The sequence below is a fragment of the Scleropages formosus genome, chromosome 15, assembly GCF_900964775.1.
Source record: "Scleropages formosus chromosome 15, fSclFor1.1, whole genome shotgun sequence".
NCBI lineage: Eukaryota > Metazoa > Chordata > Actinopteri > Osteoglossiformes > Osteoglossidae > Scleropages > Scleropages formosus.
The window spans coordinates 2,072,862-2,084,837 of NC_041820.1; the positions used below are offsets into that span (position 1 = coordinate 2,072,862).

Consider the following 11,976-nt stretch of genomic DNA (forward strand, 5'->3'; position numbering starts at 1 on the left):
GGATCTTGGATATTAGGCACCTAAAACTTGTAACGGACCAACAACTGGGTTCACTTCCTTTCCAAGACAGGAGCAGTTGAGTTGGCAGCTGTAGGCTAATGAGAGAACACACAGAAGTGAAGATGACCATCTTTTACAGCCTGTCGATGCCTCATTACCGTTGTCTGGGAACGGCGTAGCTGCTGTTCGCTTTGCCCGGAGGGGCCGTATCTCTCCACACGGTGAAAATGGCCAGAACGATGCGGGGCGTCCACTCCGCTGCTTGAGCAATACCCCCGAGGTGCGATTTGGAAGGCGAGGCAAGTGGATTGCAGAAGGACTGTTGTGGCGTGGTGTGATATTGCTACAATATTGGAAGTTAATGTCAGAAAGCGACTGCGACCCGGTACTGTGGATTCTCGATTCTCCACGGCTTGTCCCGGCCTTCCTGTCATTATATTGCACCATGTCCCGTGACTTCGTACTCTGGGACGCGTTTGTTTTGAGAAACCCTGCGGTGGAAATCCAAACTTATGGCTGGGCTTTAGACTAGGTTTTCCCCCAGGTGGGGCTTGCAGAGTGGCTGACCGCATGAGGGCGATTAAGGTAACATGGGGAAGGTCCACATGAGCACCCTCATGGACTTTTACACATCTTTTCAGTACCATCCCATGTTTTTTCTCCGTTTGTTAAATCATCATTTCTTCCCCACCTCCTTTGTGCTCCAAACCTGTCCACCAGTCAGGAGTCACCCTGCTGTGATGAATGGACTGAAGATGATTTATCATTCCTAACTTCTACCAGCACTTGATTTCTGAGTGTGTTTTTTTGGCGGGGGGGGCATTGAGTGTATCTCTTCTGTTCCTTTTTACTGGTACCCTGGCTCCTCAACTTACAAGCACAGTTGGGGCAGGAAGTCTGTTCATAACTTCTGGGCCACGTTTGCCACTTAGTCACAATCAATAAAAGCTGCATAATACATGCGTCCCTTCATTTACTACAGGTTAGATTCCATAAAAATCCCTGAAAAAGCTGTAATAAAATTTAAAAAATACTCTCTTACTCATCCATCTAGCCATTAACAGTAACCGTTTGTCCAGCGTAGGGTCGTGATCTTCTTGAGCATATCCTGGAGGCATGGGGTGTACCTTCAGGAGTGGACGCTAGTCCATTGCAATGTAATATTTTCATTTTATTTTATTAACATTCAGCTACTTTAAAATGAATTCACTTAAAATTTTTTAGAATAAAAATGTTCCCTACACAATTTCCTATTCATTTCCAGTTGCTACCATTTGATCCCGTAATATTTATCAGTTTTCAGGCTCCTTTGGTCTCAGCACAGTGAATAGAAGGTTGGTAAATAAATAAATAAATTATAAATGAAGTTTTTTTTTTTTTTTTACAGGTAAGGTTGTGCAAATTAAACAATTTTTAAATAACTGAGTATAAAAATGGGGGGGCATGGTGACGCAGTGGGTTGGGCCACAGTCCTGTTCTCCGGTGGGTCTGGGGTTCGAGTCCCACTTGGGATGCCTTGCGACGGACTGGCGTCCCGTCCTGGGTGTGTCCCCTCCCCCTCCGGCCTTCCGCCCTGTGTTGCCGGGTAGGCTCCGGTTCCCCGTGACCCCGTATGGGATGAGCGGTTCTGAAAATGTGTGTGTGTGTGTGTGTGTGTGTGTGTGTGTGTGTGTGTGTGTGTGTGTGTGTGAGTATAAAATGGGGGGGCATGGTGACGCAGTGGGTCGGACCAGGTCCTGCTCTCCGGTGAGTTCAAGTCCCGCTTGGGGTGCCTTGCGATGGCCTGGCGTTCCATCCTGGGTGTGTCCCCTCCAGCCCCACTCCCTGTATTGCCAGGTTAGGCTCCGAACAAGCGGTTCGGACAGACAGGCAGTGTATGAGTATAAAAATGTATTTTCTCCATCATCTCCCATTGAATGCCAGTTATTGTCCAGTTCATTTTATTCATTTTCATTTAATTAAATTTAGCACTCTGGGTCTTCTTATTTATCAGCAATACTCAGGAACACCAGAAACGAGCCTTAAACACCATGGAAGTGAGTTAAACGCAGGTTTTCTCTTTCCGTTCTTTGTTAGTGCATTTTACTGCCAACTAATGGCTGGATGTGGAAATGCAGGTTGCCTTTGGTCTTCAGCAGAAATTTCTTTAAAAATTAAATTTTTTAAACTGAAATGTTTGTAACATGAGGAGCTGGTGTATTTTTTCCCTTTTATGCATCAGATAACATTGGCCATTTGCAGAGATTACCCTAACCCTTGGAGACACATGCAATAAAAGGATGGTGGCCAGCTGTCCCGCATGCCGTGTGGACGTGAACAGGCGGCTGGTCTGAGGACACTGCTCCCATTGACAGCGCTCGTCCAAACGGCAGGGAAAGAAAGGAAAACGGTGGAGGCGCTACTGTGTGCCAGGAGCCTGCTTGTGTTTTCAGTTTGTTCACAGTGTTTACCGAGAGCTTGGCTGTCCTCCCCTCCCCTCTCCTCCCCTTTCCTCCCCGTCTCCGTCCTCTAGCCCCCTTGTCCCTGGGGCAGCGGCCCACAAGGTTGCGTCCTCTCACTTTGGCATTATGTTAGACTGCAGTGTGTCTTTTCCATTTTCATTGATCAGCGACCAATCAGCAGTTGGGCTTGTTTAGCGTGACCGAAACTAGACATTTCACATTTGTTTCATTCTGTGACACTTTCCTCCAAAGCAATTTACCTTATCAGGTTTGTACACTAAGCTCCAGATAATTATGCGCCCATTTCTACAGCATGGCAATTTTTACTGTATCAGTTCAGGGTAAGTACATTGCTCAAGGGCACTACCCTCCAGGGATTCTGGCTGGGCTGCTGTGCCCCCCCCCCCCCCAACCTGATGGTAACCAGGGGCATGTGTGAGGACCCGCGAGCGGGATGGAATGCCTGTCCCTGCCAAGAACGCCGGGAGCTGAGAGATAAGTGAGATACTGCAGGAGATGTCTCCTAGATCACAGCTCACATTGCCCCCCCACCCCTTTTGCATCCCTACCCCCACAACTCCTTCCCCCCCATCATTTACTCGCTCTTGTACAGGTCATTACCTTTACCTTCTGGGTGGTGGGAATACTTATTTATTTAGCTGACACAAGGCAACTTACCACATTTATACATTTACACGGGGGGGGGGGCAAATGTCCTGGTTCTTAGGACCGAAGGACTCTGACCCTGAATGTCTGGGTCAAGTAGCCTTTGTTTTGGAACCCTTAGCCTGGACGAGGTGTCAGGGACAAAGGAGTCACAACCGATCCTTTTTCATCTCTTACTCCAGGGCAAGTCAAACAAGGACTTCAGTTGGGGAGTCATGGCAACTGGGTGTCTGTTAGCAGTAACATGGTGTAACTGTTAGCGCTGCATGGTTACCAGCATGTTAAGCAGGTGTAAGTGTGTTATTCTCCATTCTGCACATGTGTTGTGTATATTGTATATTTGTGAGTGCTGTGTCTTCCCACATGTCACACATTGATTTACTCATTTAGCCAGGAGGGTCATTTTTCCTGTATCAATTCAAGCTAAGTACCTTGATCAAGGGTACCACAGCAGGAGATGGGATTAAGACCTGGTTCTTTGAGTACAAGGCAAGGGCACTAACCACAACGCCTCCTGCTGTTTATCACATGAAATTGCAGTAAGTTACCATTTGAGAAGTGCTGTACACAGAGAAGGACAGGAGTGTTTCACTTGTGCTTTTCCTCATTTTCTATTTGTGTGTGTGTGTGTGTGTGTGTACATGTGCGTACCCTATCTGGCAGAAGCAGGGCCACGCGCCGCTGCGTGTAGTAAATAAGTGCCCAGAGTGGGTTAATGCTGAAGCAGTGGGGAGCTTTCGTTCCAGCTGTGCGTGGGAAGATGGGGGGGGGGGGGGGGGGGCTCCACTCATTCGCACCTTCGCTCCGGTCCTTTGTCAGCGACAGCGGTGGGGAGGTGGGGGGGTGGTTAACGGCTGGTTTAATCACCGGGAGTTTAATGTGGGAGGCGAGGCAGAAGTTGGACGCTGCCAAGTGCATGTGGTTGTGTGTGTCTCTGCACGTCTGTGTGCGTCTGTGTTTCTGCGCGCACGTGTCCCGGGACTCGTCCATCCTTCCTGTGCCCTGTGTGTGTTTCATTTTGACCACTGCAAAAGTTGTCTTCCTGTGCCCTTAGTCATCGAGTTGCTGTTGCTCTGTGAAAGCAGATATTCCCATTACCCAGAATTCCCAGCTGACCGCTGCCTGAGTGAGGTGGCCGTCGGCGTGCAGACGTGACACACGGGTCTACTTGGGGCTTCGCTTACTGTAAGTGGGGTCCAGATGAAGAGAGGAGGCCTCGTTCCGCTGGCCCCTTAGTCACTGCAGCCCATTGGGTGTGTATGTGCGCGAGCGCATGTGTGTAAAATGACGAGGAGCCGAACTCAAAGCCCCGCACGCCTCACACTGCGCTCGGCTCTGTGGCTGGTGACACACAGGCCTGTGCGGCGACGACGCAGCGTCGCTGATACAGACCGGCGGTAGTCATCACCAGCTGTGTGTCCTCAGCAGGACGGTCCCCGATGCGCCTGTGAGTGACGTGTCATTGTTTATTCACCTCATCTGTCCGACTCCAAACTCTCAGTGACATTTTTGCACCAAGCTGCTAATTTACCCTGATTTACCCTTCTTATACAGCTGGGTCAATCTGACTGTCTCTTCAGAGTAGCAGGAGATGGGGTTCAAACCCGGGTCCTAGAGCTGCAAGGTTTCGGACAGCTTATTGCAGGGTGTTAAAAGTGGGACGGTGAGGATCTCTTGGGTTCCTTATGTATCTGGGGGTCGGTGGCTTTTATGGTAAATATTGACAGAAATTTTCTTTTTGTGAAGGTGGGGTTGCAGGTGGCCATCTGCGAATGAGTAATGGTGTGTGTGTGTGTGTGCGCGTGTGTGTGTGCGCGTCTGGGGTTGGGGTTTGTCCCTCAAAGTGTAACACAGGGACCCGTTCACCCCTCTGCAAAGCATACGAGCCGGGGGAGGGGGGGTGGCAGCTGGGCAGCTCCTGTCACGCCGTGTGTGTTCCTGCACGCGGCGACAGCCGGCAGACGCGTACACGTGTGTGATGCTGTGTGCCCCGTGGTGTGTTTCCTCCTCTCTGTACATCTACAAGAGCCCCATTGTTTCCCATGAGCCCTCTTTGCCAGGGGCTGCAGCCTCACCGCCTTGCGGTTTAATGCTGTCAAATCCCCCCCCAGGAGGGATGTGAAGACATAAAGTACAATGAGGCTGTAACCCGATGCGCGAACTTCCAGGTGCACCAATAAAGTGTGACCAGGAGGAGAGAAAAAGGAGTGTGTTCTGCCTCGTACGGGGTCAGAGGTCGTCGGAGGCGACGGGATGTTCTTACGATGTAATTTACGCACTTGGAAAGAGCGGCGGGCGAGGAGATTTACGGACAGAGATAAAACCCACGACTGGAATGCGGCACCGGCTCGTAACGGTACAGTGTGGAACGGCGCACGGGCGGCCGCTCAGGTGCGAGCTCCCGCCGTCCTGGGGTGCCCGCATTGTTTACATTTGCATTTACGCATTTGGCAGAAACTTTTCTCCAGAGTGACGTACAACTGAAAGTGAACAAAAGTGCATCAGCAACAGACAAAGACAGACGCACACACACAGGATTATGGACACACAGCTTGTGTATCTGACACCACCATGTTGGTGGTTTACATCCCTCTAGTAGCTCCTATAGAAGTTAGATTCAAATACGTAGATAATCATAGCAGATGGTGTCGATGGGAGGGATTCAGCAGCTCTGAGGGGCCGAAGGAGCTCACCTGACACCACCTATGGAGCATAGATTCAAATAGCAAATCCGTAGATAATCACAGCAGCTGGTGTTGCACTCATTTATGGAGTCGTCAGGAGATCAGATGAGAAGTGAATGTCAGAGAGGTGAGTTCAAGACCCTTCTTGAATGTGGGAAGAATTCAGCAGCTCTGAGGGACACGGAGCTCATTCCACCACATCAGGATCAAAACCAAGAACCTATTGACTTTGTTTTGGACCCCTGTGAGTGGGTCCACCAAGCAGCCAGAGGTCGAGGAGCTTGACATTCCTGCTGTGTTGGTAGTTGGTGGTAGAGCAGTATTATCTCTCCTCAGAGACCTTCACAGCGGTTCAAAGCTCTGCTCAGGTTTTACCTCTGTTCCTTCCCTGTTCCTGCTGTTGGAAAGTACACTGCAGCAGAGTGAGGAAGAGGGGAACATAAGACCATTGATACTTCAGTCATAAATCAGGGTCTCATCTGCTCAAATATTCATATCACAATTGGGGGATGGGTGGCCTGAGCAGCTCTGTGTCATTGTGTGCGTGTGTGTGTATGTCTGTGGCCTGCAAGTTTCTCCAAAGGATCAGAGAGAAACGCGTTATGGTTTGGTGACGTGAACAGGAATCGGACGCTCCGCTCATCACCCTGCTGAAGAAGCAGCACCATTCGGACCTTCACCACAAGCCAGTGGCTCCTGCCTCACCTTTGCGTGCCCCACCCCCACCCCCACCCCCCCATCGCTCGTTTCTTCACCCGGGGCCCCTGATTGGAGCAGGTCGCCCGCAGATCCCCAAGGTTTCCTACGATTCAATCAAGCCTGAACTGTTTTCTTCCTGCGCTTTCAAGTGGTGAGCAGGCAACCAGAAAGGCTTTGAAAGTGCAGCCCAACGGAAGCCGTGTTTCACTCGTCGGGGATGTAATTCCAATTAGTGACTCATTAACCAGAAGACAAGCAGGTCCGAGAAATCAGCGCCGTAACACAATATGGATTTTTATTTCATTTACCCACCCGTCCCGCCCCTATTACTGCAGCATATGTGCCGCACATCTGTTCCCGAGCTCCGTTCGCTTCCAGGGCGCGTGTGTGAGCTCCGGAGGGGTGTTTCCGTCGGCCCGCCATCCGCCCCGCTGTCCATGACCCCCCTTCGCCGCCCCCCGCCCCGTGGCGGCGGTCCGCAGGGACCCCAGCGCTGGAGCTGCTCTGACATGTCGGAGAAACAAAAGTATGATGGATGTCCGAGTCGGCGGCACACGCCCGCGGAGCTTTGGCTGGTTTTGAATGTTATGATCGGTGTTTCAGTCCCCCCACCCCTCCACCCCCCGCATTTTGGTTCTAGGGTAAATGGGGGGCTTTTCTCCCACCTGGAGGTACGAGGTACACCTCATAGCGCAGCCACGCTACTTGGATTGGGATTGATCTGGTAGCGGGTGGTGAAGAAGGTGGTGGCATGATGGATTGGTGGGAAGATTGCGGGGGGGGAGGGGGGGGATATTAACACTTATTTGCCAAATATTTATGCCCTTCATGCGACACAGTACAGGCCATTCCCATGGGAGCACATGCTGGTCGCCATGGTATCGTCCTGCGTGAGCTCGTGAATCCAGCACACAAGAGTACGGGTCAGGTGAAAAGCGTCTGCAAAGTGAATGAATGTAAATGTCAGTGTGTGTTAGTGCACCTGTGTGTGCGTGTGTGTGTGATACAATGTGAGCTCCACCTTGTTTAATTTTCCCCCGAATAAAACTGGGCACTTCCGGTAAATGTGATAAAAAGTGAAACTGACAAGCTGGAAAAGGAGAAATTCCGCACAGTCGGGTCTCTGTTGGCTTTAATAAAAGTCCGCGCTGTGGATGGAAGGTGATGGATGACACAATCAAAGGCGTCTGGGTGTGTCCTGCTCAGAGGAAGTCCCCCCATCCCCCCCTTCCCCCACTGTGTTTTTTCGCTGCTGTGTGTTGTGTCACGGTGCCGGTGAACATGGGTCCCAGTGGTCCACCAGCAGTCCGCGCTCCTCATTCTCCTCTTCCCTCCACCTGATTCGTACACCGCTCAGTCGCTGAAGGGACTTGAGGAAACCCGATCTCATTGGTTCTTTTCCCCAGGTGTGCTGCGCTGCTTATACAATCACCACCTGATTAACGGGACTGAAAGTATTTACTCTTGTTTGTTTTCTTCTTCACTTGTGCCCTTTCCTCAGCCAATGCCATGTACATGGGGAGCCAAGAAATGGTACAAGTCCTTGAACGAGACAGCTGCACCATCGGACAGAACCTGGACAAGGTAACGGCCCACCTGTCCTTCACTGTCAGCATCCTGTTACAGGTGTTGAAACTGCTATCGGCATCTTCTTGAAACACGGTCGTCAGAAGTGACTAAACAGAAGGATTCCTATTTATGTTGTCAATATTTCTTCCGTAAGGGAAGCCACCGTAGAGTCACCAGTCTAATGCCAGGTTAATAACGATTAAGAGAACGGCCATAAGTGAGAGAAGCGGTTCCTGGTCTTAATTTGGACCGGGAGAGAATGCTGAGAAGCTTTCTTCCTTCCTTAATTCCTTCCTACTTTTCTTTCTGACATTATTAAAGGGGTTAATTTTTGTGTCGGGACCTCGCTAGCAATACATGCATGAGTAACGGCGGTGATAGGAACAGAGCAGTGAGCCGTTGAATGGTCCTAGGGAGGAGCTGGCCAGGTGGCGGGCCTAGACCGTACCCTGTTGTTTATTAACCTCACATCTTCAGTTCGTCCGAGGCCAGACTGGAGGACCGTGTCCAGCCGAGCGCAGCCAGGCGCATGGACCAGCAGTTCGGCACTGAGGACCGAGGGGACGGTCCGGTTAAAGTCACCCTGCCCATTACCCTTTCTGCAGAAAGCTCGCCGTGTCCTATGACACGTTGGCAGGAAGCGGCCAGTGTCCTCTGAAACCTCAGTGAGCACACAAGGTCTCGGGACACACTCTTCAGGCCTCGGACACACCTACCATGTCTCAGACGCATCCAGCAATCTCCAGAACACGTTTCAGACACACCCATCTGTGTTCAGATTGTCTCTCAGACATACACACTGGTCTTTAGACACACCTTAGGTGATGGGTGGGACACACCCACAGGCCTTTAGACGTCCGCACTGATCCTTAGATACACCCTCCAGGCTCTAGACATGTACCAGGCTCTAGACACACCTAAGGTGGAATCTAGGACACACCCACTGGCCCCTAGATGCACCTGCTGGGACTTAGACACACCCACCAGCCCTTAGACACACCTGCCCAGCTCCAGACACACCCACCAGCCCTTAAACACACCTGCCTGGCTCCAGACACAACCACTGGGACTTAGATAAACCTACATTACGTGTGGGACACACCCGTTGGTCTCAGACAAAGACAGATGCCCCTGTTTGTTGCTGGAGGTTCTCACAAGGGAAGGAATCCAGGTTACCCTTTACACAACCCCTCGGGCAGCTCAGTGGTTGGCTCCACAGGGGGCCTCGGCTGACGCTAACCAGAAGCTCTGCAAACCAAGGGCTTTAAGTTTTGCATTATTGGCATTTATCTCTCATTGGTTAAAAAAGGTGATACCATAGTTCTTAAAAAAAAAAAAAAAAAAAAAAAAAGCCTGCTTATCCTGATCTCATGTACTCCCTTCAATCATAGACATCATACCGTCCAAACTGTGGGATCTGCATCCAGGAGAAACACTGCGTTGCTCTCCATCTTCATCAGAGGGCTTTTGTCCCTTACTAAGCCTGTGTTTTTTAGGATGTGCTCTGGAGATGGTGCCTCAACTGCCGTGTTCCTTAATGGCTGAGGATCCCCTTTGGTGGAATTACCTCCCGATGGTTGGGTTTGTCGTGTCCAATTATACCAGAACAGCTCGTTCTTTCCCCACCTGTCCATCATTTGGTCACTCAAGCTGTCCTGTGGCTCCAGGCCAGCCGACGCTCACACTTGCAAGGGAGGCATCACTCACGAGAGTGAGTTAAGAGCAGGGTTTACTGGGAATGTGTGGAATATTCTGGAATTTTATCGTCAGTAAATGGAAGTTTGTCAGCATGTACAGCACAGGGTCTGTTTGAGTCTGGAATATATGCAAAGTAGCACGTTACAGTGCGCAGGCAGGGGCTCCAAGTGCTGTGTAAAACAGCACTTGGCCGTCAGCGTGGCCAGCGAGTCCCATCCCATCGGCGTCACACTCACTACTCTGAACCGTTCTAGCGATCATAACAAGGGAAAACAAAAAGTATCCACAATGGTGACCAAGTGGGGCGCATCAGTCTGCGTGTCACAAAATCGTGAAGGAAATTCTCAAGTCTTACTTGCTGCAAATGGTGGTTTCTCAGGAAGACATGTAAAGGACACTCTCATTGTACCATTTGTACTTGTACTTAGTGGACAAGACCTTAAGAGACCTTCAAAACAACTGTAAAACACAGGATACAGCCACTGAGTGACATGAGTACAAATGATGATCTCATGAGCTATGAAAGTCATTCGAAATGCTTCCTCATTATAGTTCCAGCGGTGGTAAGAAGGACCGGTGACTCTTACTCTACTGCCCACTTTTTAACGCATTAAAAAACACCACACATACATCAAAAAAAACGCCATGATCCCAAAAAGAAGCAAAAGGCCAGACATGCAAAACAAAAATTTTAACACAAAACTCAAACCGTTTAAGTAACAGATGTACCCTCTTTAAGGAGGTCATAAAATAACCGTACATATCGCTGCTGGCGATGAAAACACCAAAGACACGGCCAAAACAGACCATCGTTATGTAAGAGAAGGGCCCACTTGGGTCCAGTTAGCGTCCAGCGCTGGGGCCGGCGAGTGCAGCTGCTCCGCGGTGGGTCACGTTTGTCCAAACATCTCAGATGAAGTCCACAAAACGGTAAACGTGAGACCCACTGAGCCCTAGTACCTCTGCCACCACTTCCTGACGACTTTTGCTTTTTTTTTTGTTCGGGGAGCACAGTGAATGTTGGCGGGGGAACATCTGTGGTCGTAGTGTCAAAGAGCGCACACTTGTGGAAAGGCGTTACAGCGCGGTCACTGCCGATTCCGGTCATCGCGGGGAATGGAAGCTCCCCCGGTGGCGAGCCGCTGTGTCACACAGCAGGATGTTGACGTGTTGTTTAACCACCAGCTCGTGTTCTACTACGGAGCCACTGACCACTGGTGCCCAGTGCAGTACTACCAGGACATCAAGAGGGACTTCCCCGACGGAAACATCCAGTTGTGCAGTCGTGGCTTCCGACACGCCTTCGTCCTGGACTCTGGGCGGGAAGTGGCTGCCATGGCAGCCAAGTGGCTCCGCGACGATCTGCAGGGCCTGTGAGTGGGAGCGCAGTACCTCTTCACCTGGACACCTCGTTTACAGAGCAGCCGCCGGACGAAGGAGACCTTCGGCCTGTTTTAGCTGCTTGTTTACAGATTGAGGAATATGACCAGTGGTAAGGAGGACCGGTGACTCTTACTCTACTGCTCATACAGCGCGGAATGACCACACCGTCCCTGTCACCACGGTATTATATACAGTTTCCAAATTTTAAAAATGGTAAAAGAGGCTCGTTGATCAGCAGGATGATTTTTCTAATAACTGAATTTAAATATTCAAATTGGTTTTCAAGCATATAACTCAATACATAACACAAAAATACATGTTTAGAAGCGCAGAACTGAAGGAATCCTCATTTTCTCTGCACCAGCCTCATCATTCAGATTGTCCCTAAATTTTCTTTCTAGTTTCAAGGCTGGTAGTATATTGGGAGAAATGAATCACAAGTTGTTAAAAAAAAAAAAAAAAAACCTTTATTTCACTAATTTGACTGGTTTACAAGTGTAAAGCTCTGAATACAAAAACATTTAATAAAATCTGTCAAAATTCTCACCTCATCTTTTGTCCCGCTTGTCCTAAAAGGGTTGCGGTGGCAGCAGGGGTAGCAGAGAGGCCCAGCCACCCCTGTCCCCCGCAACTTCCTCCAGCTGGGATCCCCAGCCGTTCCTAGGCCAACTGTGAGATATAATCCCTCCAGCGGGTCCTGGGCCGACCTCAGGGCCTTGTCCCAGTTGGCCGTGCCTGGTATACCTCCAAAGGGAGGTGCCCAAGGGCCCGAACCACCTCAACTGGCTCCTCTCAGTGTGGAGGAGCAGCGGCTCTACTCTGAGCTCCTCCCGGAT

The 11,976-nt window shown here is 50.3% G+C and overlaps 1 protein-coding gene across 3 annotated transcripts in view; it reads left to right on the plus strand.

The window, feature by feature from the left end:
• Nucleotides 1-11,596, plus strand: part of ldah (lipid droplet associated hydrolase) — a 60,676-nt gene extending 49,080 nt beyond the window's left edge. For 2 of the 3 annotated variants that reach the window (XM_018734187.2, XM_018734179.2), the window contains exons 5-6: nucleotides 7,992-8,074; nucleotides 10,943-11,398. In XM_018734187.2, coding sequence (XP_018589703.2) covers nucleotides 7,992-8,074; nucleotides 10,943-11,134 — 275 coding nt within the window. In that variant the 3' untranslated portion in view covers nucleotides 11,135-11,398. Of the gene's footprint in view, nucleotides 1-7,991; nucleotides 8,075-10,942 lie in introns of all 3 variants that reach the window. The other variant, XM_018734170.2, reaches the window with a different exon arrangement.
• Nucleotides 11,597-11,976: the final 380 nt, after the last annotated feature.